Below are 23418 nucleotides of genomic sequence, written 5' to 3' on the forward strand. Positions count from 1 at the left end.
TCCATTTAACTGTCTCTTGTGAAATGGTTGTCATGATACTCAGTAAAATTTCAGAACTTTGTGGACTAATTGTCATTCATTAATAAGTATATATTCAGCACTGAAGGACCCTTTGCAAGGACAGAGGCAAGTGCTTTCTTAAGTTATTAATATTTATTTACCTTTTTTTGTGTGCTGTAAGCTCTAAAGTCTATTTTGTCAATTTTTTATAGTAATGAGAATAACTTGAGGGCTGGGGATTGTCTAGACAGGACAGTAAAAGCTTAATGAAATCCAATAGCACTAGTTCAGTTTCTCTGATTCCTTGTCAGTGTCTTTTTTTTTTTTTTTAGCACATGAAAATGTTAAATACTTAAATCTGCATTAAAATACATCACAAAAAACTAAGGTAGATGAACATTGATATGCTTTTGCTCCCTTCAAACAGGTCAGAGTCCTTTCCTTATATATCAAATGTTGGTCGTGCTGTAAGAGAAGCCTTTTATAAAACTTGTAGACAGAAGTCTGGTTATTTTGTTGATCCACTAAACAAAGAAACAAAACACCACCGGCTCAAGTGGATTGATCATTAAATATTATTTACTGTTAAATTTCTGTTCTTAGTTTTTATAACTGATTTAAATTTGCAACGTCATTCCAAGTGTATCACTTATTTTAGTGGTTCGTAATACAGTAAAGTGTAATGAGGATTTTAATCGTTGAACTGAAATAAGTAGTGTGGTATTGTTTCAAATGTAACTAAAATGACTTTGAGTGATTTTGTGCATCACCCATAGCATAACCTTTAATATTACACTTGGTAAATGACATAGCACAGCACCTCAGTCTGATGTAGCATGAAGACTGAATAACTTACCTTACAAAGGTAGGAAGGAGGTGCTTACCTCTTTCTGAGAATTTTGTTTTCAAACCAATGGAAACCTCATGCTGGAAATTCTGCAGTCATTTATACCTTTCATAAGAGTTTTACTATTCTTCTTTTCTTCTGTCTGTCAGTTGTCTGTGTTAAGCTAAGTCATACAATTAGCATATTCAGCTGAAGAGACTTAATGAGTCAGGACAGCAGGCTTCATCGTATCTCTCTGATTTCAGCATCTTGCATGGTGATCAGAGGTCATCACTAACTATTCTGTAATACCAGTCTGTTTATGGCTGGTAATGGAACCATTTGCTGTTTCTTATCCAGAGTTCATCTGATTATTGTTGGAAAGAATGAAGGCACAAGGATAGCTGTTCATAACTGTGGCATTAGCAGATACAGAGAAATTAACAGGAAGTCATAGCTACTGTATTTTCATCCACAATTTAAGTAGAGTGAAGCTGGTAAGCTCCTGACATATCTGTGCTCTTATTTGTGTAATTAAAAAGACAAAACCACATACCTATCTAAGGACTTTTTTTGTCAAGAGAGTCTACGGGCTTAGAAATTCTTCCCAAAAACGCCCTGACACCAGATGCATTAGTTCCTCTTGCAAAGGACTAAAGCTAAATAAGTCGACCTTGGACCTGATGAGGCGCATTGAAGTTATTTCAATCATTTTGTAAGATCCCATCTGTTAAGTGTAAAACTACAAGTATGTCAAATAAAGCCAGTCGAAAAATAGGAAACTTGACAAACTTAAAGTTCTTCATTCTGTCAAAGTGACTATTTTCATAAATACTAAATATAAATACTAAATTTCATAAACACTAAATCTGTATTTCTCTAGCTCAGCTTTAGGAAAGCCTGGCTAATTCAAGCAACGGGTAGCATCTCATTCAAAGGTGGTTTTAAATATTTCATGGTACAGGATCAGAAAATAATAGGCTTTTTTTTTTTCCCTTTTAAATCTGTGGCAGCATGTACCACCTCATTATCAGGGTCCTTCAGAATACACTCTTATATCAGAACATTAATTTGATGTTATGGGTCATTTTTGCTGTAAACAGTTTTCCCTTTTATCTCTTGATTTGGGATGAGGTTTCAGCCATGAGTTATTCTCGGTGCATTTACACATGGCTTTGCTATTGCTTAGATCTTTTCCTGTGGGTCCTTTGATCCACAGCAGTTAAGCATTCAGAAAGGGGTAGAAACCCTTTAAAAATTAACCTTTGGTGTCTTCGCCTTACCCCTCCTTATCCCCTTCTCACTCACAGTGCTTTTTTCATGATACCAAAGAGGTGGTATCATGAACTATCTGAAAATTAGCTTCTGTTGAACCAATATGCATAAGTTCCTATGAAATGAATTTGGTCTCACAATCTCAAATGCTTCTAGATTATTATTTTTTCTGTACTAATATTTCAGAGCATTATTTCTGCTGTTGCCTTTGAGAAGAGTGTGTCTTTAGGAATTCTAAACTATAGCTTACAGAATATATTGTAAGGGGCCAGCACTGAAAGTTTAATGTTAAGTAGTAAGATTATGGTTGCAAAGTGCTAAGTCTGTTATTACCTGTTTGTTGGTAATCTTTCTTTTTCATAATTTTGGTAGCTCAAATATAATTCTATTGATATTTCACTACTTAAGTGTATGTCATGAACTTAGCTTTAGGGAACCAATTTTTAGAATCCTAGTTATTAGGTATATGTTAAATAGTGATGCTTTTCTGATCTGTTCTGCATAACTAGCAGTGTAGACTGATGTAGGAAATCATTAGTAATTAATGGAGCATGTGCTGTGTACTGAGGTTTCACATTCTGGAGCTGGAGTGCTCAAAAAAACCAGCAATGATTAAAATATTAAATATAGGCAGTTATGCAGTAAATTCTAATGGTTGTATTTGCTGGATAAACAGTTGAGGTTTTGCTAGCACTTTTTTTTTTAATTTTAAGAAAACCAGGTTTTTAACATTTAATTGTGTTCTGTGTGGAGGTTATATTATACTCTGTAAAGGAGAAAAAAAAAAAAGTCCCATAAAATTTAATTTCAGTCATTTAAGAACTTTAGAACATATACTCGAGTTAAGATTTCTTATTGTTAGACTCTTTTTTTTTTTAATCTGTTGTTTGAGTGAAAAAAAAGCTAAACATTATTTAAAATGCTCAATCTAAAATCTTTTGAGCATACTGAAATGGTTGACTTTCATTGCAGGTGTGGGATGGCACAAAATGTCCCTACCCAACGTGGAGGGTACCTATAGAAGCAAGAGACCTGGAAGGAGAAAAAGTTCTTCTTCATCGGCTGCGAAATCTAACAGTGGATATTCTAGTTTATGACAACCACGTACAACTGGCAAAATCACTCAAGGTAATGTAGTTCGGTGTTTCTAGCTGTCATTTTGTGGCCTATTTTATGCTTAAACTCACTTCAGAGAATGTATCACTTCAGTTCTGCTCTAAATTAGTTTCAGATATTATTCTTTATCTTTCAGTGTATTCCCCATACCTTTGAGTTGAATGCAAAATTCCTTTGTGTGTAAAATAGCCTCATTACCCTAAAATTTCCATGAAAAAAAAATCTTCCAATTAAGCAGTTCTTTACAGACATTGTAGTGTCGTATATAATCCTGTGGACATAATGCATTCAGAAAATGTATTCTGTGCTTCAGAAGTATTTTTTAAATGATATAAAGTGGGGTTAAACTTGTAGTCCCATTATAAAGGCCTGTAATTCTGAAGTCAATAAAGGATTTTATCTGTTCTATAAACTTCTGCAATTTGCAATGCTATCTTCATTTAGTGGGTCAGTAATGTTGATTATGCTTAGAGAAAACAACGTAATTAAACATTTGATCTTCAGCAATACTGCCATCTTGCTTCTAAATACAGTAAATTAGCAAAAATCACATCTTTCATTTTATGTCTTTACTTCTGTATCCAAGCATTGTTTTTAAGATATTGCTTACAAGCAAATAAGTGCAAATGGTAGACATTTGTTGTCTGGAGCTATCAGCAGATATGAAATCGATTTAATGCATAGTGCCCAGTCATAAGTAAATGACAGAAAGCAAAGTAACTTTCCTTCAAGTAAGAATTCATAACAAAACTTACAGAATTATTTCATTACTTACAGGTTATCTTCCAGAATTTTTCTTTTGCTAACTGTTCTCATCTATCAAAAAGCATAAATGCTGATGTTCCAATGAAGCATTATGTTTTGGAAATTAAGGGGGGGAAATAATGAATATTAATTAAAATTGATGAAATTAAAAAATAATGAATCCCATATATATTCAGGAATTCCTGTTGAATATGTGCTACATGGGATGTCTTCATCAGTTCTTCCCATTTCTTTCCTTCTGTATGCCCTTTCTTACTTACCTGTAAAGCATCTGTGCATTTGTTGGATATTGCGTTGCGTAGCAGAGGTTCTAATGTCAAAGGAAACTGTTTAGAAACCTGTCTTGACCTACTGAGCAGCACAGGTTGTGTTTTTCTCCTTCTGGCTGTGTCCAAAGTTGCGATATTTTCAGTCATTTAAACTGTACAAGTTTTAAATTTTTTTCTCTCACTTTTTAGTGAATTGTCTTAGAGTTATTGAAGAAAAAATGCTGATACCCTAGCAATTAGACTTCAGAAAGATTTATTGAGTTTACATTGCAATTTGTGCAATTAATTTTGTTTCACAGAAAAATCTAAAGATAATTAGATTTTTGGGACTCCTTATAAAATTGAAGCTTTAATAAAAGGTTTATTTTTAAATACTAGTGGAGATCATCTCACACTAAGAAAATTAATTAAAATACTGCGTATTAATCTGCATATTTTTTATTTCATACAGGGTCTTGTTATGCAAATATTTAAAAAAATAATCTATGTGGACGTATTAAACTGGAGGGAATTGAGTGTATGCTTGTGCACCTTCCTGAGTGTAATCACAAGAACAGTGTGGACAGAAACTGTGTACTAAATGATCTGCCAGTTTATGGTTTCAGAAACAATAAAAGCACACTATTTTTGAGCCATCTCTTCTGCATTTGAAAGGAGCTTGGAATTGCCTTGTTATTGTAAATTGTTGAGGAGCTGTTAGGTTACACTCCCATGTTGTCATGTATTATTTGCAATGACAGTTGCAGCTCTGAAATGATGTTTTATGTAGGAACAATCTGCTTTATGCAGCCTTGATACCAAGAAGGGCAGACTGAAAAAAAAATAATAATAAAATAAAAATCTTATTTATAATTGTATCTGTAGGTAAATGCTCACACAGGGAAGCTCTGAGTAACCACTACACGGTCTAGAGAAACTGTGTGACTTATTACAGTCAATTGATAGCAAATCCTAGCCTGTGCTGCAGGCATTTGTTAAAAGCTCCTTGTTTGTGTTGTCTGTCCAGAGAACATTGAAGATGTGAGCATTTTATCCCTTTTCACCAGTCAAATAATATTTACAAATCTCAATGAAGAGAACTTTGTAATTTCAAAGGGATGCTGCAGCTGATACTGCAAATAGACTTTTTGCAACCTATATTTGCTGGCCTTCTTCCCCTGGTAAAAAATGTCTTTTCAGCATTTGCTGCCTTAGCAGAACACAGAATTTTCAGAAATCTCATCTCTGAAATAGATTATTTCCTGGGGCATAGAAACATAAACAGAAGTACAGCTAAGCAGAGACAGTGGTGTTCACTTCATTTTTGCAGAATTTCCCTCTTCCTTTGACTAGCCTTGGTACATGAGGCTTTCCTGTTTTTGTAGGAACCCCAGCATGCAGCTAGCTCTCCAGAGTACAGTTGATCCCTGTAGGTTGCAGTTTGTTGTTACCCACACTTCTTCCAGATTTCCCAGAGGTCCTCAGGATTCACTCAAACCTTACTATACAACTCAAAAAAAAAAAAAAAAAAAAAAAGTCTGTGACATGGATTTCTCCATCTGGGGTGTTTTGCTTGATACTGAATGCCACGATGAGCATCAGAGGTCCATCAGTGCACAGTAGGAGTCCAGCTGTCCACATCTGGTTAGAGATTTCCTTCATATACAGTTATTCAGTGGATATGTGGTACTGTGCATTCCCCTCATGGGTTAATATAATCTTTTTTTTTTTTGCCATGTATTTTCTAGTTAGTATAATCAAAATAGTTAAGTGTGATCACGCTCAAGGTCCTAGTCTTTAGTGTCTCGACGTTTACTATTGTTATATGTCTTCAGGTGCAAAATTTGAATATTTTCTGTTGTTGTTCCAGCTGTATACAATCTCAAGTCTTTTTTGATGGTGCTAGTGTCTGTCTGAGTCACATTTCTAACCTGTAACTTCGAGTTGCTTGGCTGTATTATCTAGTTTCATACTTTTCAGGCTTGGGTAGTATTCCTTTGACCTGTGTGGTATTTTCTTCACTTGTATTAATTAAAAAGAACAAAAAACAACCCCACAACCTGTTTAATGGATTTAAGTTGCTTTTTTTTTTTTATTATTCCTTGGTGGAATTCCTTCCTTTTATTATTCCCGAGGTCCTTGGGACCATACCTAAATACTGTGTATGTGCTTCTTGTCACTTGCAAAAAGTTGCGCACAATTTACTTAGTAAAATTTGAGTGCTGATATGAAAATGATCACAAAGAAATCACTTTGAATATTATTAGCCATAAAATAGGCATAAAAGTCAGCATAGATTGATTTGGTTAAGTGATTCCTGTAGATAAAGACAAGCTCTTGTCACAAGTGTCTTTGTGTCCAAACGTAAATATTTAACTACCTTGACAAAAGACTTTTCAGAAATAATCAGTGTATTAAATATGAATGCAACCCATTATGTTTTGAAGTAATTATAAGAATTTGCTATACTAAAAAGTGTTGTTGTTTTATTTTGAAGTTGTCAAGTTACAGGAAACTGTGACGTCTTAAAATTTTTTTGGCTTTATCTGTTTTTAAAATAGGCATATTTGAATTGTACTGCAATTAGGATGTTAGTGTATTTTATAGTGTTGCCAGCAATGTGTTGTTATTGTTTTAATTTCATTTTAAATAAATTTGCTTTGAATGAGGTAGGTAGGTAGTTCATAAATAAAATTCTGTCAAGAGTTGCTTTTGTACTAAATTTGAATAATGGCTCTGTAAATCATGTTTTTTTGCTTTAATGTAGATTATAATTTTGTCTCAGTCAAGTATATAATGTATACTTGATCTACAGGCATTCAGTAAACAACAGAAATACAGTAACATATTTAGCCTTAACACCCACAGCAGTTTTTCACTGTAAAGAGTAAGCAATGCTGCCTCCCAAAGGAATTCATGGAAATTGCAAGTCTGTCTTGCACAATCAGATCTGTTATTTTATGTTGACATTTATATCTTCCTGATGTTTTCAGTATTTGGCAATGCTGATTATAATGCATCTCTGTAGTACAGTTATGAGTGATATTAAAATATATAAAAATAATAGCGTTTTCAGAAGTGATCTAATAAAATGCATATGGAGAAAGCAATTTTTTTTTTTACTGATCATAAATTTGAGGAAGTTGAGTGTTGCACTGAAATACGTAATTCATTCGACTTTTTGCATGAATTTCAGCACACAATTTTAGAAGGCAAAATCAACATTTTACATTCTTGCCTTCTTGGCTCTCCTCTACCACGTTAGCAACATTAAATACTTATTTTTTTCATACAGTGTTTTTGAAAGAAAACAAAACCCACTTCAATTCTAATAGAATTTTTCCTGCTCATATACAAATTGCTCTTGGGGGAAAAAAAAAAAAAAGGTAGGTTGACAATAATATATTGACATAAGGTTATTTGATAGGCAGAACTTAGTTAAGAACTTAAAAGGCTGTTTGTCCAAAAGCATTTGTCATAGTTATCTGTTTAGTTTTATAATGTCTGTCCCTTGCATTTTTGTTTATTGAACATACTTAAATGAAATTTAGCATCTGAAAAGAGAATAAATACATAAATAAAAATGCTTCAGATAAGCCATGATCTAAATGTGCAAGTTGTCCTGTTTGTATCAGTGGGCCTTCTTGCATGCTTGTTTGGTTCTGCTGGAGATGGGCAATAGAAAGGAAAGGAGGACCTAAAAAAAATTCAGGGAGTTTTTCCCGAAGTGCCATTCTAGTATATTGACAGAGATGCTGTACATTATTGTATTGATACAGCTGTAAGGAATGCTCCTCTTCTGGGGGTGGGGAAAAAAAAAAGCTGCAAAGGATGTTCATTACCATAACTGAGTCCTGTTCCAGAAAGCATTTTGTTGCTATGAATTTATGGTTAGATACGGATTCAGTTAATGCAAGTGGTGATACTATGATATATATATTATTCAGTATCATATATATGTTATGTCCAGTACTTCTTCCCTGCAGAATGCTTATGGGCTTAAGGTTCTTAACTGGATTTAGAGCAGATGGGCGGATCTCCTTAAGGGGGGAAAATCTCCTTCCAGATCTAAAAAGTGAACTATCTCTTACAGAAGGTAAAGATAGGAATACCGATGTAACCTAGGTGCAATGCTTTTGAAGCATTTATTTAGAGGAAACATACAATAAAAGAGCAGTAAACCGATGTTACGCTGCTTGCTTTATAATCTAAATGTTAGCTGTTTTTGTCTGTCGAGTGTGAAACAACATGAAACCTTCAGAAGCACCTCATTTCTAGCCTGCTAGCAACTGACAGTCCATCACCAGTAATTTCAGTGGTTGCGCAAATATAAAGAGTGATGATACTAGTTATTGCCAGTAACCACATATGGTAAGTTGTGTAAAACGAGTGAGATGCTTTCAATGGACAAAATGAGCAGCCCCTAATATACAGATAATTAAAACTCTGGTAGGAGCTCTATGGCAGAAGCAAAATAGGTGCTGGCTGAAGTGCAACTTTATGTCCTAAGTGCCTGAATTTGAAAATATGCTGCCTTTTTCATACATTATTATTGTTTAAAGAAGCAGTTTGATACCAGCATTATATAGTTGTAGGCTGTTCCTTGATACAGATTCCAGAAGGATTCCAGAATCAAGGTGCTGCTCTATGTCCTTTTGTGCATCCAGATGTTTATCTACGTGTAGTCTTAAGACCTGGCCAATCCAGTCTCACAGGTACACTTTCTTTACACAGGCAGATAGTGATAGGACAAAGGGGAAAGGTTTTAAACTAAAAGAGGGGAGATGTAGATCAGATATTAGGAGGAAATTCTTCACTCAGAGGGTGGTGAGGCACTGGCACAAGTTGCCCAGAGAAGCTGTGGATGCCCTATCCCTGGAAGTTTTCAAGGCCAGGTTAGATGGCGCTTTGAGCAGCCTGGTACAGTGGGAGGTGTCCCTGCTTATGGCAGGGGGATTGGAACTAGATGGTCAGCCATTCTGTGATTCCGTGATTTTTTTTGAGTTTCTACAGTTTAAAGTTACTCTGTCACTGGCTGTCAGTGTATCTAAAATTAGAGCTAAAGCTGAAATAAGGCTTAACAGACTGGCTGCTGTAATATTAATGTTAATGGAATTCCATTTAAAATAATTTATCATTTATATAGTGCTATTTAAAAGATACTTAGGGTGAATATAAATCCAGGTTATTGAATATATGTAGCTTACCATTTATCAACTGAATCTTAGGTTAGACTTTAAAAAAATTATTTAGGTGCTAGTAAATTTGATTCAAAGGCCTTTAAGACACATCATAGGGAAATTAACAATATAATGAAGTCTCGAGATTATCTACTCTAGAACATTGGTTTGGGGTTTTTTGGACGGAGTTGGTGATAGAGAGGGATAAAGGGAGTAAAATTCTGAAATAAAAACAAAGTTGTAAAGATATGTTCAGTGGTTGCCACTCTGTAACTTCTTTCTGAATAGGGACTTCTGTAAGTCCATTTGTGTAGCTTGACCAAACTTTCAGAGAACACAAAATAAGCAAAACAGGAAGTACACACTCCATGTACTCCCTGGAAATCTGGGAGATTTTGGAATCCGTGTCTCAAAATCTTTGAATTTCTAATGCATTTCCTTTTCTTCTGGCATAGAAAAAATGTTATCTGTAAAGTAAAATTGAGATACAGTAGAGAAACCTGTGTAAGCAGATGTATTTGTATACATGAAGAGATAACATGCCATGCATGTTGATGGACACTGTGAATTGCTGAGGATGATCATACATGGCAAAGTTGCAGCACGTCAGTCTCTTGAGGGTTGCATAGAGAATATAGAAGACAAACTGTGCCCTCGGGAAAGGAATACATTGGCTCCCTTGATCTGTATTCTTAAGACTGCTCGAGAATCAGATTTTGTAAGAAGACTTATGCTGGTTCTGAATGCAGCCTTTGCTGCCAGTAAAGTCTGATAAAGCAAAACGCATAGGTCACCCCAAGAGGTTTTGGAGTATCCATCTTTGAAAATATTCAAAACCCAGCTGGACAGGCCCCGAGCAATCTGCTCTGCTTTGAGCAGGGTGATTGGTGAGATGATGTCCAGAGGTCCCTGCCAAGCTTAGCTATTCTGTGATTCTGTAAAAACAGGGAGAGGGCTTTATGAGGCCTACATTTTTCCAAGTAAATAGCTAACTTTGTGTTACCAAATCTTTTCCTTTTTTTAAGATTGGAAGTTTTCTGAGAATTTACAGTATTCATACAAAACAAGCAAGTGCTGAAAATGAAGATGTTTCACATGTAGAATTCCATCTTCATGGTGGCACCTGTTATGGTCGAGGAATAGGAGTGTTACCAGAAAGTCACCCAGATGTTAAAGAACTAAAAACGTAAGTTCTACTTTTTTTTTTTTCCTAGGTGATTCTGGAAAACAGCATTCCAACTATACCAGTTTAGAATTGTAAATGGATGTAAGAACCAGAAACTCTGGAACAGAATATGCCTTTAGCACTGCTAATGTGAAGAATAGGTATTTGGGAGGATAAGTAAATGAAAGGTATTTTTTTTAAATTGGAAAATTAAGATTTGTATTTTATAGTGCTGTAATGAATCGGCAACTCTAACATACTTACTCTGTTTTATAGTGACGTATTTTTAGAGATAAAAGCCATAGTTAAGCAACTGGCTTTAGGACACTTTAAGCATATGCATATGTGTTAGTTGCAAATAGTGAGTCTTAAAAGATGTTTAAAATGAAGCATGTAATATAAAACTTTTCTGAACCAAGTTTATACACAAGGAAAAGCTAAGTAACCAAAGTCCCTGTTCCTTTATCAGGAATATAGAATTTCTTTTGGCACTGTGTTGTGTTTAAAGTTCCAGAAGTGCTTTGGAAAGGAGTGTCACCTGCATCATTAATATGCAGTCCTGCAACTTATGATTCAATTGAGTTTTATATCTCTGCTGGAGAATTTATGTCTGAACATTATACCTGTGTACTGATAAACAGTAAGTTTCATATATATAGTCTCTTATTCATATATCTATATCTGTATATATATATATACACACATGAGAGACTACTAGATTATAATATATGTAGCCATTTATTTTTAGATTCTTAGAATCTGTGGAACTGGCAGACAGTCAGAGTATGGATAGCATGTCTTCGCTGGAATTAGATAGCACTTCTAACAATATTGCAGGTAAGAATAACTGAAAACTGATTTCCTCTTTCTTCTAATATATATATGTGATCAAGATAAGGTTACAGTTATTGCTTCTCTAAATGTGTGATATTACTTTCACATACAAAGTGTTAAAGAATTCTTTTGATTTATTAGACTGGAAATTGACCTTACGCTGTCCTATCTCATAGTAGAAGCCTTTCACATACATTGAAAAATATTTTCATAGAAGGTAGTGAATAAATTATTAAACACAGGCTGTGTTCTTAATCGTACTATATTAGGTCATAAAGTCGAGTGTCATAATAAATCCCTCTCTCTAACAGAAGGTTTGTTAAAGACAGACACTGGAAACGCCACTACACAGCTGCTTGCTGAGGAGACTTTCCAAATCCCTCGAGTGGAAAAGTTATGTTAGTGGAAGAGTTGCAAAGTGTGGTGCCATGGAAAAGTAGTATCTTACGGACAGTTCTCCAGATCCTATATTAATTCTTTTAATGGTATTTTTATCTTAGAATAAAAATAACTAAAAGTTGATTAAACTCTGAAGCTGGTTGGATACAGTCTGCATCTTTGCTTCTGGCTTTTAAAATCCTACGTTACTTAGCCATTAGTAAAATACTTAGAATTTTGAACGGATTTACTGCACTGTGTATGTGTAGTAGAGGCTGTTCAGAGGAGGGACCAGGCAGTCCATATTTTTTTTAGAATAATGTCTGGATTCTTGTCCAGAAAGATTGTAGAGGGATAAATACAGTTTATATCAGTAATTATCATTCATTTTATACGCTATGAAAAATCAGAAAGAGTTAATTTTATGTGTTTGACTTTTTGTTGTGTATTTGTCTGTCTATCTGGTTTTGTATGTCCACATGGTAAAGAAGAAAAGGAAGGAAAATAATTAGGAAATTTTTCTTGATTTCAGATCTCGAATCACAGAGATGTCAGCAATTATCTGTTACAGGTAAGGAACATTTTGATGACAAAATAAAGTTTATTTCTACTAAAGAACAAAAGCTGTTTTTGAGACATCAGCTCAAATATTGAAGTAATGTCCATTGCTTATTACAGTAAGAACTATTATAAGATTCTGAGTTTATGAATTGTTTTTATTTATAAAGGAATAAAACAAGTAGGTATTTTATTTCCATATGTAGAGTTTCTACACCGTGGTCCCACAGCCTTATCTTAAAGGCTGCCGTAGCATGTTGTATTAATAAATCTGAGGCTGCAACTTCGAGGGGAAAGATAAGGAGAGAATTAAGAGAAAATGCATACCTGCAGTGGCCATTCCGCATATTCCGAATACTATGTTGTTTAATAGGTATGTGTGGCTTTTTTTTGTTGTTTTGCAGTATTGACAGATCATCAGGATTTGAGTAACACTGTACTGAAAACTATTCGGAACAGCAGAGCTCCTCAACAGTATCGCATTAGAGCAAAGCTGAGAACTTTTAAACCCCAGAAGCTCTATCAGTCTATTAAACTTCATTGTTCCAAATGCAATTCTTTGTAAGTGCTTTACACAGTAAAAGTAATTTAGAAATTGTTCTATGTGTTTTAGGATGTCTAGATTTTCAGTGTATTTTTATCTTCTTTTTGTGTAAAATGAGCTGAATTTAAATGTATTTCATTTTGAGCAAAGATTTGAAGCTCACTGGTAATAAGAAAATTTGAAATCATCAGATGGGTTACAGTTACAGGATCCTTTTTGCACTTTCAAAACAATTTTTCTTTACTTTCAAATTTGACAGTGAGCATTTCTTACACTGACGTTGTATTTAAGTACTTGGTTCTGTCTTGCAGATTTAAAATAGGATGTGCAAAAGGGTGTGATAGTCATAGGATCATAGTCTCTAAATTATGGTCAGCATTAATATGTCTTTGGATAAAGTGAATCTTCCAGAGGAGCCATCTTTTCTTGATCCAAAAATACCAGGGAAATAACATTCATCTCACTATTTTTGTCTTTTTTCTGACTCAAGTCAATTTACTCACCAATTTTATGATTGTTATTTCCCTTGTAATGTGGTTTCTCATCGTATCAAATAATGTTTGATTAAATGATCTCACCTAAAAACAGACATTTCTACTGTAATCTCTCTAAAATGGGGGAAAGTTTGTTTGACACAGCCTATTTTCAATTAAAATATAAAGCGACATGCATTTTAGTGCTATTCATGATTATCTGAATCCTGTATCACCTTTTTTTTTTCTTGCGTGGGTTAGCCTCGCATCAGTCCTGAGCAAACAGCTTTATGTTAAACTGATGTAAACTGTTTCCTTCTTTAAGTGATGGCATGTTAGCATTCTCCTATCCTTTTGGATTTTTTTATATAATCAAAATTTATTATAAATGAAAGTCACTGAGGCAAGAAAATGCCCATACTAGCTTTTCCTGGTGCTTTTGGGTGCAAAGTAATACGCTTGCTCCTTTAACAGTATTTCTCGCCAGATGTTGTTATATTATTATCTTGGTTGCTAATGTAAGAAGTAGTGCTTCATCATCTTCAAAACATAGAAGTACTTGATCTTTATTACCAAGTATAAAAAGGAAATAATTACCAACTCTCTCTGCCACTTTTTTAGATATATTTGCCAACTCTGTACAAGCCTGTAGAATTGGTAGCATTTTGTTTGTTCCTTTTGAGCTTTATCCTTATCCCACAATTTTACTTGACTTTATATAAATTCTTGACTTGTTAGATTCCCCATTCCTGTTTGAGTCTCCTGCTCTTTCACGTATTGCTGCCATCTTTTTGCCTCATAATTAGGGCAGGCTTTCAACCAGAAAGATTTGCAAGGCTTCAGTTAGAGTATTTCTTACTACTGCTACTGCTACCATCCTGCAGCAGTGATGGGACTACTTGCAGTGATTTTTCCAGAAATTTAGCTTCTCTGTTCTCAACATTGTATGTCAGGTGAAAGGAATCAGTGAAATACAATACTGCAGCTTGAGTTGAGTGAATTAAAAGGCCAGAGAAGGAAATATGATTCTTACATATTCTGCCGTGGCAAAGAAGTTGTTTCCTGTTTTAGCACGTACTGAAGAGCTTGACTGAACAAAGTTCAATGTGAATTTGAACCTTTAACTTTCTGCAGTAAGATGCTTATAATTCTTCATACATGAAGTCCTAGTGAGAGGTGTATTTTTGTTTTATCAGACTTTGAAAGATTCCCTCTAAATAGCAAAATATTCTCAGAATGATTGAGATTGGAAGGATCTTCTGGAGGTCATCTGGTCCAGCCTCCCTGCTCAAGCATGACCACCTAGACTATGTCCACGTGGCTTGTGAATATTTCCAAGGAGGGAGACTCCGCAACCTTTCTAGGCAACCTGTTCCATTGCTCAGCCACCAAAGTGTTTCCTGATGTTCAGACAGAACCTGTTGTGTTTCAGTTTGTGCCCTTTACCTCGTCCTGCTGCTGGACACCACTGAAAAGAGTCTGGCTTTGTCCTCTCTGCCCCTCGGGTATTTATATGCATTGATGAGATCCCCCCTGAGCCTTCTCTTCTCCAGGATTAAAAATAAATAAATAAATCTCTCTCAGCCTTTGCTTATAAGAGAGATACTCCAGTCCCTTAATCATTTTTGTGGTCCTTTGTTGGACTATGTTATGTCCAAGTATTTCTTGTTTACTGGGGAGCCCAGAACTGGACACAGTACTCCAGCTGTGGCCTCACCTCTGCGGGGTAGAAGGTAAGGATAACTTCCCTCAACCTGCTGGCAATACTTTGCCTAATGCAGCCCAGGCTGCCATTAACCCTGTTTGTGCTGAGGGCGCACTGCTGACTCATTTTCAACTTAGTGTCTACTGGGACCCCCGGATCCTTTTCTGCAGAGCTGCTTTTGAGCTGGGTAGCCCCCAGCATATACTGGTGCGTGGGCTTGTTCCTCCCCCTATGCAAGACTTTATACTTCCCCAAGGTCCCTGTGAACCTCCCTGTCAGACCATTTCTTCAACCTGTTGAGGTTCTCTTGGATGACAGCATGACCCTCTGGTGTATCTGCCACCCTCTCCAGTCGTCAGCAAACTTGCTGCACTCATCATTCAGATAACTAGTGAAGGTGTTAAACAGGACTGGATCCCATATTGACCCCTGGGGTACTCGGCTAGTTACTGGCCTCCAGTTACACGTGGCACTCTTTGCACCACTGATCACCATCCTCTGGGCCCAGCTGTTTCCAAGTCACCTCACTGTCTGCCCATTCAGCCTACTCATCAACAGCTCATCTATGAAGATATTATGGGATTTATTGTCAAAAGTCTTACTAAAGTTCAGGTGGACAACATCTGCGGCTCTTCCCTCATCTACCAGACTGGTCATTTCATCATAGAAACTTATAAATTTGGTCAAGCATGATTTCCCGTTGGTGAATCCATGCTGTCTAGCACTGATGATTTTCTTGCCCTTCATGTACCTGGAAATGGTTTCTGGGATTATCTGCTCCATCTTTTTCCCAGGGATAGAGATGAGGCTGTACAGCCCTTAGTTCCCCGTCTCCTCTTTGCCCTTTTTTGTAGATGGGAGTAATGTTCCCTTTTTCTGTTATTGATATAAATAGAAATAGTTTTATTTGTATACCCACACTAAAGAGATTACAACCTTCAGGTTTCATTTTCCCAAAACCAATTTGTTCCATTCCTGCCTGTGCAGGAAATCTACAGGCTATAGAGGCCAGAAGTTTAATTTTCCATTTAAAATAGTTATCCAGCAACACAAACAGAAAGAGTTCACATGAACAGCAGCAGTGTGCTCATGAAAAGAAAGTTCAGATTCAACAAGACTTTTGTGTATCAATTTTATAGTTACAGCAGAAGAATATCAAAGTTTGGGCTTTATAGGCAGGAATTGTTCTATTCACTGGTTAAAGCAAGCTGCTCTTGGGTTTGAAAGTTAAATCATCAAAGTAAGCTGCAGGAGTTGTTGGTATATTCTCTTTAACCCTGCTCTGAAGGTTTCTATCTACTTTCTTCCAATATTTTATCAAATAGCCCAAGCCCTGCCCAGGCAGGTCTGTCTTGCTTAAGAGAAAACATCCTAATGTGTTTTTTTTCTTTCTGTACCACCTCTTGGCTCTTTTCCTGTTGGCAATGCTGTTAAAATTTGAATTCCTTGCGTTATTTCCCTGTGGGTGACAACTGGAAATGTATGAATGATGCTCTCTAATGCAACAGAAAAAAAAAACAAAACCTCTGTGACACAGAGTTGCAGATTTTGCTTTTACAATGCATATGTGAAGCAATTCTTCTTTTGCACTTTTTTTTTTCTTTCTCCAAAATACACAAAGTAAAATAGGCAGGAACATAAAGCTGGAATTTGTATGAGCTTGTAAGGTCTTTTAATTCCTCTAAAGCGGTATGCAATTGTGTGGCTTTTTTAAGGCCCAACTGAAATCCCTTAAATCTCTTATTTGTTTTTCCGTGGATTTACATATGTGAACAAAGGCACTAGGCTGCCTTTGCTCATAGGTAAGCTTACATTACTCCATATATTTGTTGGAAATGGAAATGAATTTTCTTAATATAATTTGTTGTATAGCTCTTAATGCCTAAATTGATGTAAATATATATATATTTTTTTTCCTGTATATACTTTAAGTCTCATGACTTTTAATATTTATTCAGAGTTCTGTCTTCCTTGTTGCTAGATTGCTGTTAGCATTTACATACTAATTTTGGAAATGGTTTTAGGCAAGAAGTTCCAGATGGAGATACCTTTGACTTAATTTTGCAAGGCTCTGCAGTTACTCCCCCAAACCCAGAATTACACAGTACGTCCTGGTATGAATCCGTAATGTGGACTACACAAGACCAGAAACAAAGGAAAATAACTATTCATTTTGTAAAGCACGATGAAATGCTTCTATATCCTGAAGATACCTTGCTTATGATAGAAGGTAAGATAAATAAAAATATATCACTTCTTATGGCACAGTGATTGCTCTGGGTGTGTATATAAATAATTAAAGTTAAGATACGTTCAATTTACATTCAGTGTAAGTAGTAATAATCATAAAGGCATTTTCTAAAGAAAGGAGAACTCAGCTGGAACTTTGTTAATGTTGTAGACACAGAGGAAAATGTAATCTTTGAAGGCTCATAAGATTGGTCAGGTGCTTCTTCTACCTATTCTAAGCTATACCAGTAAGCTTGTTGGTGCTTCTCCTGAAATTAATATCTGGCTATGTTGTTTTCCAGCTGTGCTTACTGATTTTTTGGTTCACATTTGAAGTCTGGTTGAGCCTTCTAAAAATAATTTTTAGTCTTGATATTGTAAAGGTATGGAAGTCGTATGATACAAGCTTACATTTAACTTTGTCAGCCTCTGGATGTCAGTGTTGTTTCAGACAAATAGAGCTTCTCGTAGCATGTTGGTTTTTTTAAATCAGATTTGCTTCAGGGAAGAGAAATATCCACTAAAGTTTAAATAAAGCAATTTAGCAAGAATCCAAATAAGGAATATTTTTGATAGAATAAGAATAATAAATTCTCAGTACAAAACAAAGTCCTTAATTTTCCCGAAGTATTGATGTGAATAAGTAAATGTGAGTCAGGTGGTCCTTTGCATCAGAGTCAATAGCAGACCACTTCTGTTTCCTGTTGTTTTATGTTTGACTAATTCTGATAGCAGGCTTATGCCTCTGACATGTTCCAAACTGGATTTGTGCGTGTGTGTGTAATCCAACCATATCTTTGCAGGGAAAAAAAGAAATAATGAAATATTTCTACTGCGTTCTTTTAAAATAACTAAAACATGACTTGTTCTTTTTCAGATTTTAAAATGACAGCAACTAAGTATCTGTGCATGTGGAAATACCTGCTTCATGTTGGAACATAGGCAGTATTTTAGCTCCTTTTTTTCCCAGGATGTTGATCATGAACCCTTTCCAAGCCACATGCTAGTTTCACTTTCATCTTATACGTTTTTGGAGGTTAAGATTTTGAAGTCTCCCTAGAAATCTTCCTAATACTTCTCCAGATACAGACCAAACTCCAAGGCCAAATGCATTATGACAATTAATAGACAGGCACGGTCAAGTTTCTGTTTGCTCGTTAAACACAAGCAAATTTCTCTTGTCTTAACATGAGACTCTATTCTTCCCTATGATCATTATACTGAAGCAAGAACTTCTTGTCTTGTGTTTGGCACCTATTGCACTGGGATTGAGGAAATAGTTGGATAATGGACAGAACTTCTAGGTGAGCCTTCGTAGGGAGTGAGGGAAATCTATGACTATTGCTGCAGATCAGTTGAACTGAAGAGTGAAATGTTAGTTAACACGTAGATTATTGCTCCTTGCATATTCTCATTATTTTTAATGATATGAATCACAGTGATTTCATATAACCCCTGGTAATTCTGTATGTTTTATGCTAGTCTCGTAGGAGCCAGAATACATTCACTAGATGCAACTTCATATTAGAGCAAAGTTGAAAGTTGGGAGGCCTTTTAGCAATGCCATAGTTAAAACTACCCTGAATTCAGTATATTTATTCCTTTTTCAGTATATTTATTCCTTTGATGAGAGTTAGGCTGCATATGAGAGGCTTTAACTACATCACTGGACTTGGAGGACCTTTGGAGAAGCTATTTCAGATATATCTGTCTGTTTTCCTTAAACTTTTTTTATCAGTTGCTCATTGAGGATGTTTTGTGTTATTGTGCATTTTTGTATCACCAGCGCACCTTTATTGATATGCACCTTTATTGATTTCTTCTCTAGTTATATCTGAAATACAAGTTACAAATATATACACTAAATATTTTACATCCCGGTGCCATAATTGCTTGTCATAAAATCTTTGAAAGGCCTTAATTAGAGTTAGTGATAAACAACAGTTGTAGAAAATATTTGTTTGCTCACTTTTTTTTATTATGTGTTGTTTGGTAGTTGATTAAATAGTATATTTTTATTGAACTGCTATTTCCAAATAAATAAGGAGAAACTGCTGACTCCCTCAAGTGTAGAGAGGCCTTGCAGAGAGATCTTTACAGACTAGAGGGCTGGGCAGTCACCAACTGCATAAAGTTTAAAAAGAGCGAGTGTTAGATTCTGCATCTGGGGTGGAGGAGTCTTGGTACACACACAGACTGGGGCACAAGATTCTGGAGAGATCTCTTTACTAGATCAGATCCCACAGATAGGGATCTAGGGTTTTTGGTTGACAACAAGTTGAATATAAGCTAGCAGCATCGCCTGGCAGCCAGAAGGGCCAACCGTACACTGGAGCGCATCAGGCACAGCATTGCTAGCCAGTTGAGGGAAGGGTTTGTTCACTGTTCTGTGCTGGTCAGGCCTCCTGTCAAATGTGATGTGTTTAAATTGGTACTTTTTCATAAACTGATGATTGAAAATTAATAGGTTTTTGCCACGTAGAAGCTGGAAAACCAGTTACTAAGATGAAGTTGCACATTTTCTTTATTCTTTTTTTTTTAAGACAATTACTAGTAAAATCATAGTAGAAATGATATGGAAGTGATTTTAACTAAATAGAGCTTCATGGTTACCATGATAACTCTAAGGAAGATATTAAGACATCTGCTCTAATAAATCCATCTTTGATTTTTTTTATTGAGTTTGATGTTGAGGTAGTGAGAAGATAATGGACCTTTTTTCATTTTTTTTTTTCCCATAATGGGTTTCAGTTTTTAGTGGAAGTCCTGAAATGAACATCCAGGCAGCCAGGAAACACAACTTGTTCAATTTATTCTTGATTACAGTTTAAGAAAACATTTTTCTGTTTTTAATAGGTGGAACATCAAAAGAAATCTGGAAGCTTACAAGAAGATTTAAATGTGTTATTCCTGTGAGATCCACAAAGAATGATCTTGAATTATTAGATCTTTCAGCTCCTTTTCTTTTACAAGGAAAAGTAAAATATTATGGGTAGGTTTAAAGGTGTATTTATTAATACATTAAGAGTTGCAGTATTAAATGGAGATCATTTCCTTCAGTAATTCACATGACAGTGCTCAAGGAATAATGTTTCCAAAGAATCTTTGATACAAAGGATGTATAAAAGCATCCTTTTGACTGAACTGTAGTTGGGTATCTTGCTCACTTGCAGTATAAAACATACACCTTTAATTACACAGCAACCCAGCTTCAGTCTTGCCTTCGGTCTGTGTTTACAGTGTTGACTACATAGACAGAAATGTGCATATAAGCCTCTTCAGGCTGCAGAATGCCTAAATCTTCCTTTTGAGTCCAAATCTCCTATTTTCTGGACAGTCAAATACCATTTTCTGGTCTTACTCAGTAGACTAAGATCAAAACATATGTTGCTTTAAAATTGTAAGCTGTTTTTTTTTTTCCACATAGATAACACAGACCCCAGAAAATGAATTCAGGCTGTCGATCCAAGTCTTGTTCTCTGTCTAATTCCTAGTGCTGGGAAAGCTTGATTTTTGGACAACCTTTTCTCACCATTTGCTGTATATTGAGATCCACAACACTGCAAAATACCTTGCCTATTTGTGGATGACAGTAGCTGTAGGAACAACTTCAACAGGTGTCTGAATTCCACAGTTCCCAGAGCTGTGGAATGTGGTATGCTCATCTAGGTCTGCTGTCTGTGCTGTGACTTGGAATACTTTATTCCTGTTCAATGAGTGCTAGCAGCAGTATGTTTTCCCAGTACTGCACAGCAGCATACAGGTCAGAAAACTCAGAAATACCAGTTTACCTCATGCAAGCTACTAAGTCCTCCTTCTTGGCAATCCTAATAACTTCAAGCAGAGCTCTGTGTTGCACTACTTCAGGCCTGTAGGCAGTAAAAAATAAATTTAAAAAAATCTATGCAGAAATATCGCATATTTTATGTGAACCCTAATGGGGCCTGATAAAATGAATACAGATGCCATTTACCATATATTGTTTTGACCTTTCCAAATGTGGCTGTTCACAACTTTTTGAAATAAATAAAATTAACTTCATTGAACTTCATTGAGCTTGGCTTCATATCCCTTGGATGGAATTAGGCCTGTTGACTTTTGACATGTAGCTCAAATAGATAATGCATGTTTAATTTGATTTCTAACTGTAACATGCTAGCACAGAAGCTTAATTTGGAAAAAATAGCTATTCTGTTATTTTGCTTCTTGAGGAAAATGAGAAGAACTTTTGGAAATTTTTCAGTATTTTCATCTACTTGCAGCATTTACTTACTATGTCACATTTTGTAAAATTCATAATGATATGTAAATATGTCAGCAGTAAAAGCAAGAGATAGCTTTAATAGCTCAATTAATGTTTGAACATAGGTAAAGCCAAGTTTCTCTTCTAACTCTGTTGTGTTTTTAGAGGATGCTGTAAGTTCAGATTAATTCTTGCTATTACAAAAAGAGATGTTGTTTGAATTGCTGAATAACTCAGTGGTGATATTTCTTTTCAGGGATGATTCAAAAGCAGCATTAAGGATTTTGATGTAGTCTAAAGCTTGTGTGTCCAGTGAAATAGTTGTTGAAAGCAGCAATAGAAATACTTTTGTGCTCCCATTGAGTAAGGAAATCTGAATGACTTCTGATCTGTGCAGAAAGCCTCTAGTATTAACCTTTCTGTGCTTGGTTGGTCTTACCATCTCGTTTTAAATGCTAGGTGCAAGCAGTGTTCAACTCCAAAGCCTATTAAGAATCTAAGTTCCCTGGCAGCAGAACCACGACCGTCATGGGAACCAACCGAAATAGCACAAGGTCAGCTGATGTGATACTGTCCTAAAAGTGTTTTGTGTCCTGATTCTTAAATGTGTATACAAAATAGCTTGGTTTGCAGGTTGCAGTTTTGTATAGAAGGAATGTAAATTATGGCTACCTTTGAGTACAAAGCTGTAAAATTTATTCACCTTTTACAAACTGAAATTAAATATTTCCTTTTTTTCTAGTATGAATTAAATATCCTATATGTTGAATAGTTTATTCTACCATAGTTGTCACTAGTAAAGCTTGTCATAGTGCAGATGTAATTAATCTTTGGTTGCATCAATACAGATGTCATTTTTTAAGCTGTGTACATGCTTGCAGTATTAGAAATTAGTAACGTGCAATTTTTGTGATCTGACTAAAGCAAATCTTATTTAATGATTAATGAAGTTAAACTTTTCATCTGCAAGCCATGTCATGCTAAGCATATTGCAGAGTCTGAAAGAAGTAATAGATAAGAGGAAATATACAATAATCTGTGTGTTCTTGCTTTGTGTTTTCCCTCTGTTACTTCATGTAGTCAACACATAAAAATGCTGAAGGGAAAATGGAGCTTAAAACTTCATAACACATTAAGGAAAAATAAAAGCATGTTTTCATGCTTATTAATTCATGTTCTTATATATTAAGTTGGAATGTCTAGCAGTATCTAAGCTGGATAAATACTTCATAAAAGAAGAAAGTATTCAAGCAATACAGTGTTTATCTTAAACTGTCATTCGGTTAAATAAATGTAAATACGTAGCAAACTGTTGCAGCAGCTATGACTGACATGCAATCCTCAAAATGAAAGCATTGTTAATTAAATGCTTTGCAGCATTTACATTATTTTATGTATATTATTCTTTCATCATCTGTATTTTCAGACTAAATGATAACCAACAAATATATCAGATAAAACCTAAAATGGCTAGCCAATTTAAGTAAATGTGCCCAGAAAAGATTGATGCTGAGTTGCAGTAACTTTGTAAGTTTAAGGTGCTTGCAGGATAATGGTTGCTGTTACCAGCGAGATAATGAATATAGTCACTTACTTATAATGGATTATTTTCAGAACTGCCAGTAAAATCCTTCTGAGTAAGGGTTTACCTGGTAACTTTTACTATGTCATATAAAAAAAAGCATTTTCTTCAGAAGATATGTTTTCAGGTGGAATACTGTTTTACCACTGAATTAAGAGCAACTCTCTTAATCTTCCATGAATAAGAGTAGGAGGACCCTACCAAAAGATAGGATCCCTGATCTAAGCAAATATTATCTTTTCTTTTACTGGGGTAAGAGTATTCTAAAACGTCTCTGTATTTGTAGAGCCTCACTTG

General features: G+C 35.4%; 1 protein-coding gene across 3 annotated transcripts in view; it reads left to right on the top strand.

The window, feature by feature from the left end:
• Positions 1 to 23418, top strand: part of POT1 (protection of telomeres 1) — a 73513-nt gene that overhangs the window by 43664 nt on the left and 6431 nt on the right. For 2 of the 3 annotated variants that reach the window (XM_048080819.2, XM_013199204.3), the window contains exons 10-17: positions 3074 to 3229; positions 10436 to 10596; positions 11324 to 11412; positions 12320 to 12358; positions 12750 to 12906; positions 17092 to 17297; positions 20153 to 20288; positions 21999 to 22093. In XM_048080819.2, the coding sequence (XP_047936776.1) occupies positions 3074 to 3229; positions 10436 to 10596; positions 11324 to 11412; positions 12320 to 12358; positions 12750 to 12906; positions 17092 to 17297; positions 20153 to 20288; positions 21999 to 22093 (1039 nt within the window). The other variant, XM_048080820.2, reaches the window with a different exon arrangement.

The sequence above is a fragment of the Anser cygnoides genome, chromosome 1 (genome assembly GCF_040182565.1).
Source record: "Anser cygnoides isolate HZ-2024a breed goose chromosome 1, Taihu_goose_T2T_genome, whole genome shotgun sequence".
NCBI classification, from domain to species: domain Eukaryota; kingdom Metazoa; phylum Chordata; class Aves; order Anseriformes; family Anatidae; genus Anser; species Anser cygnoides.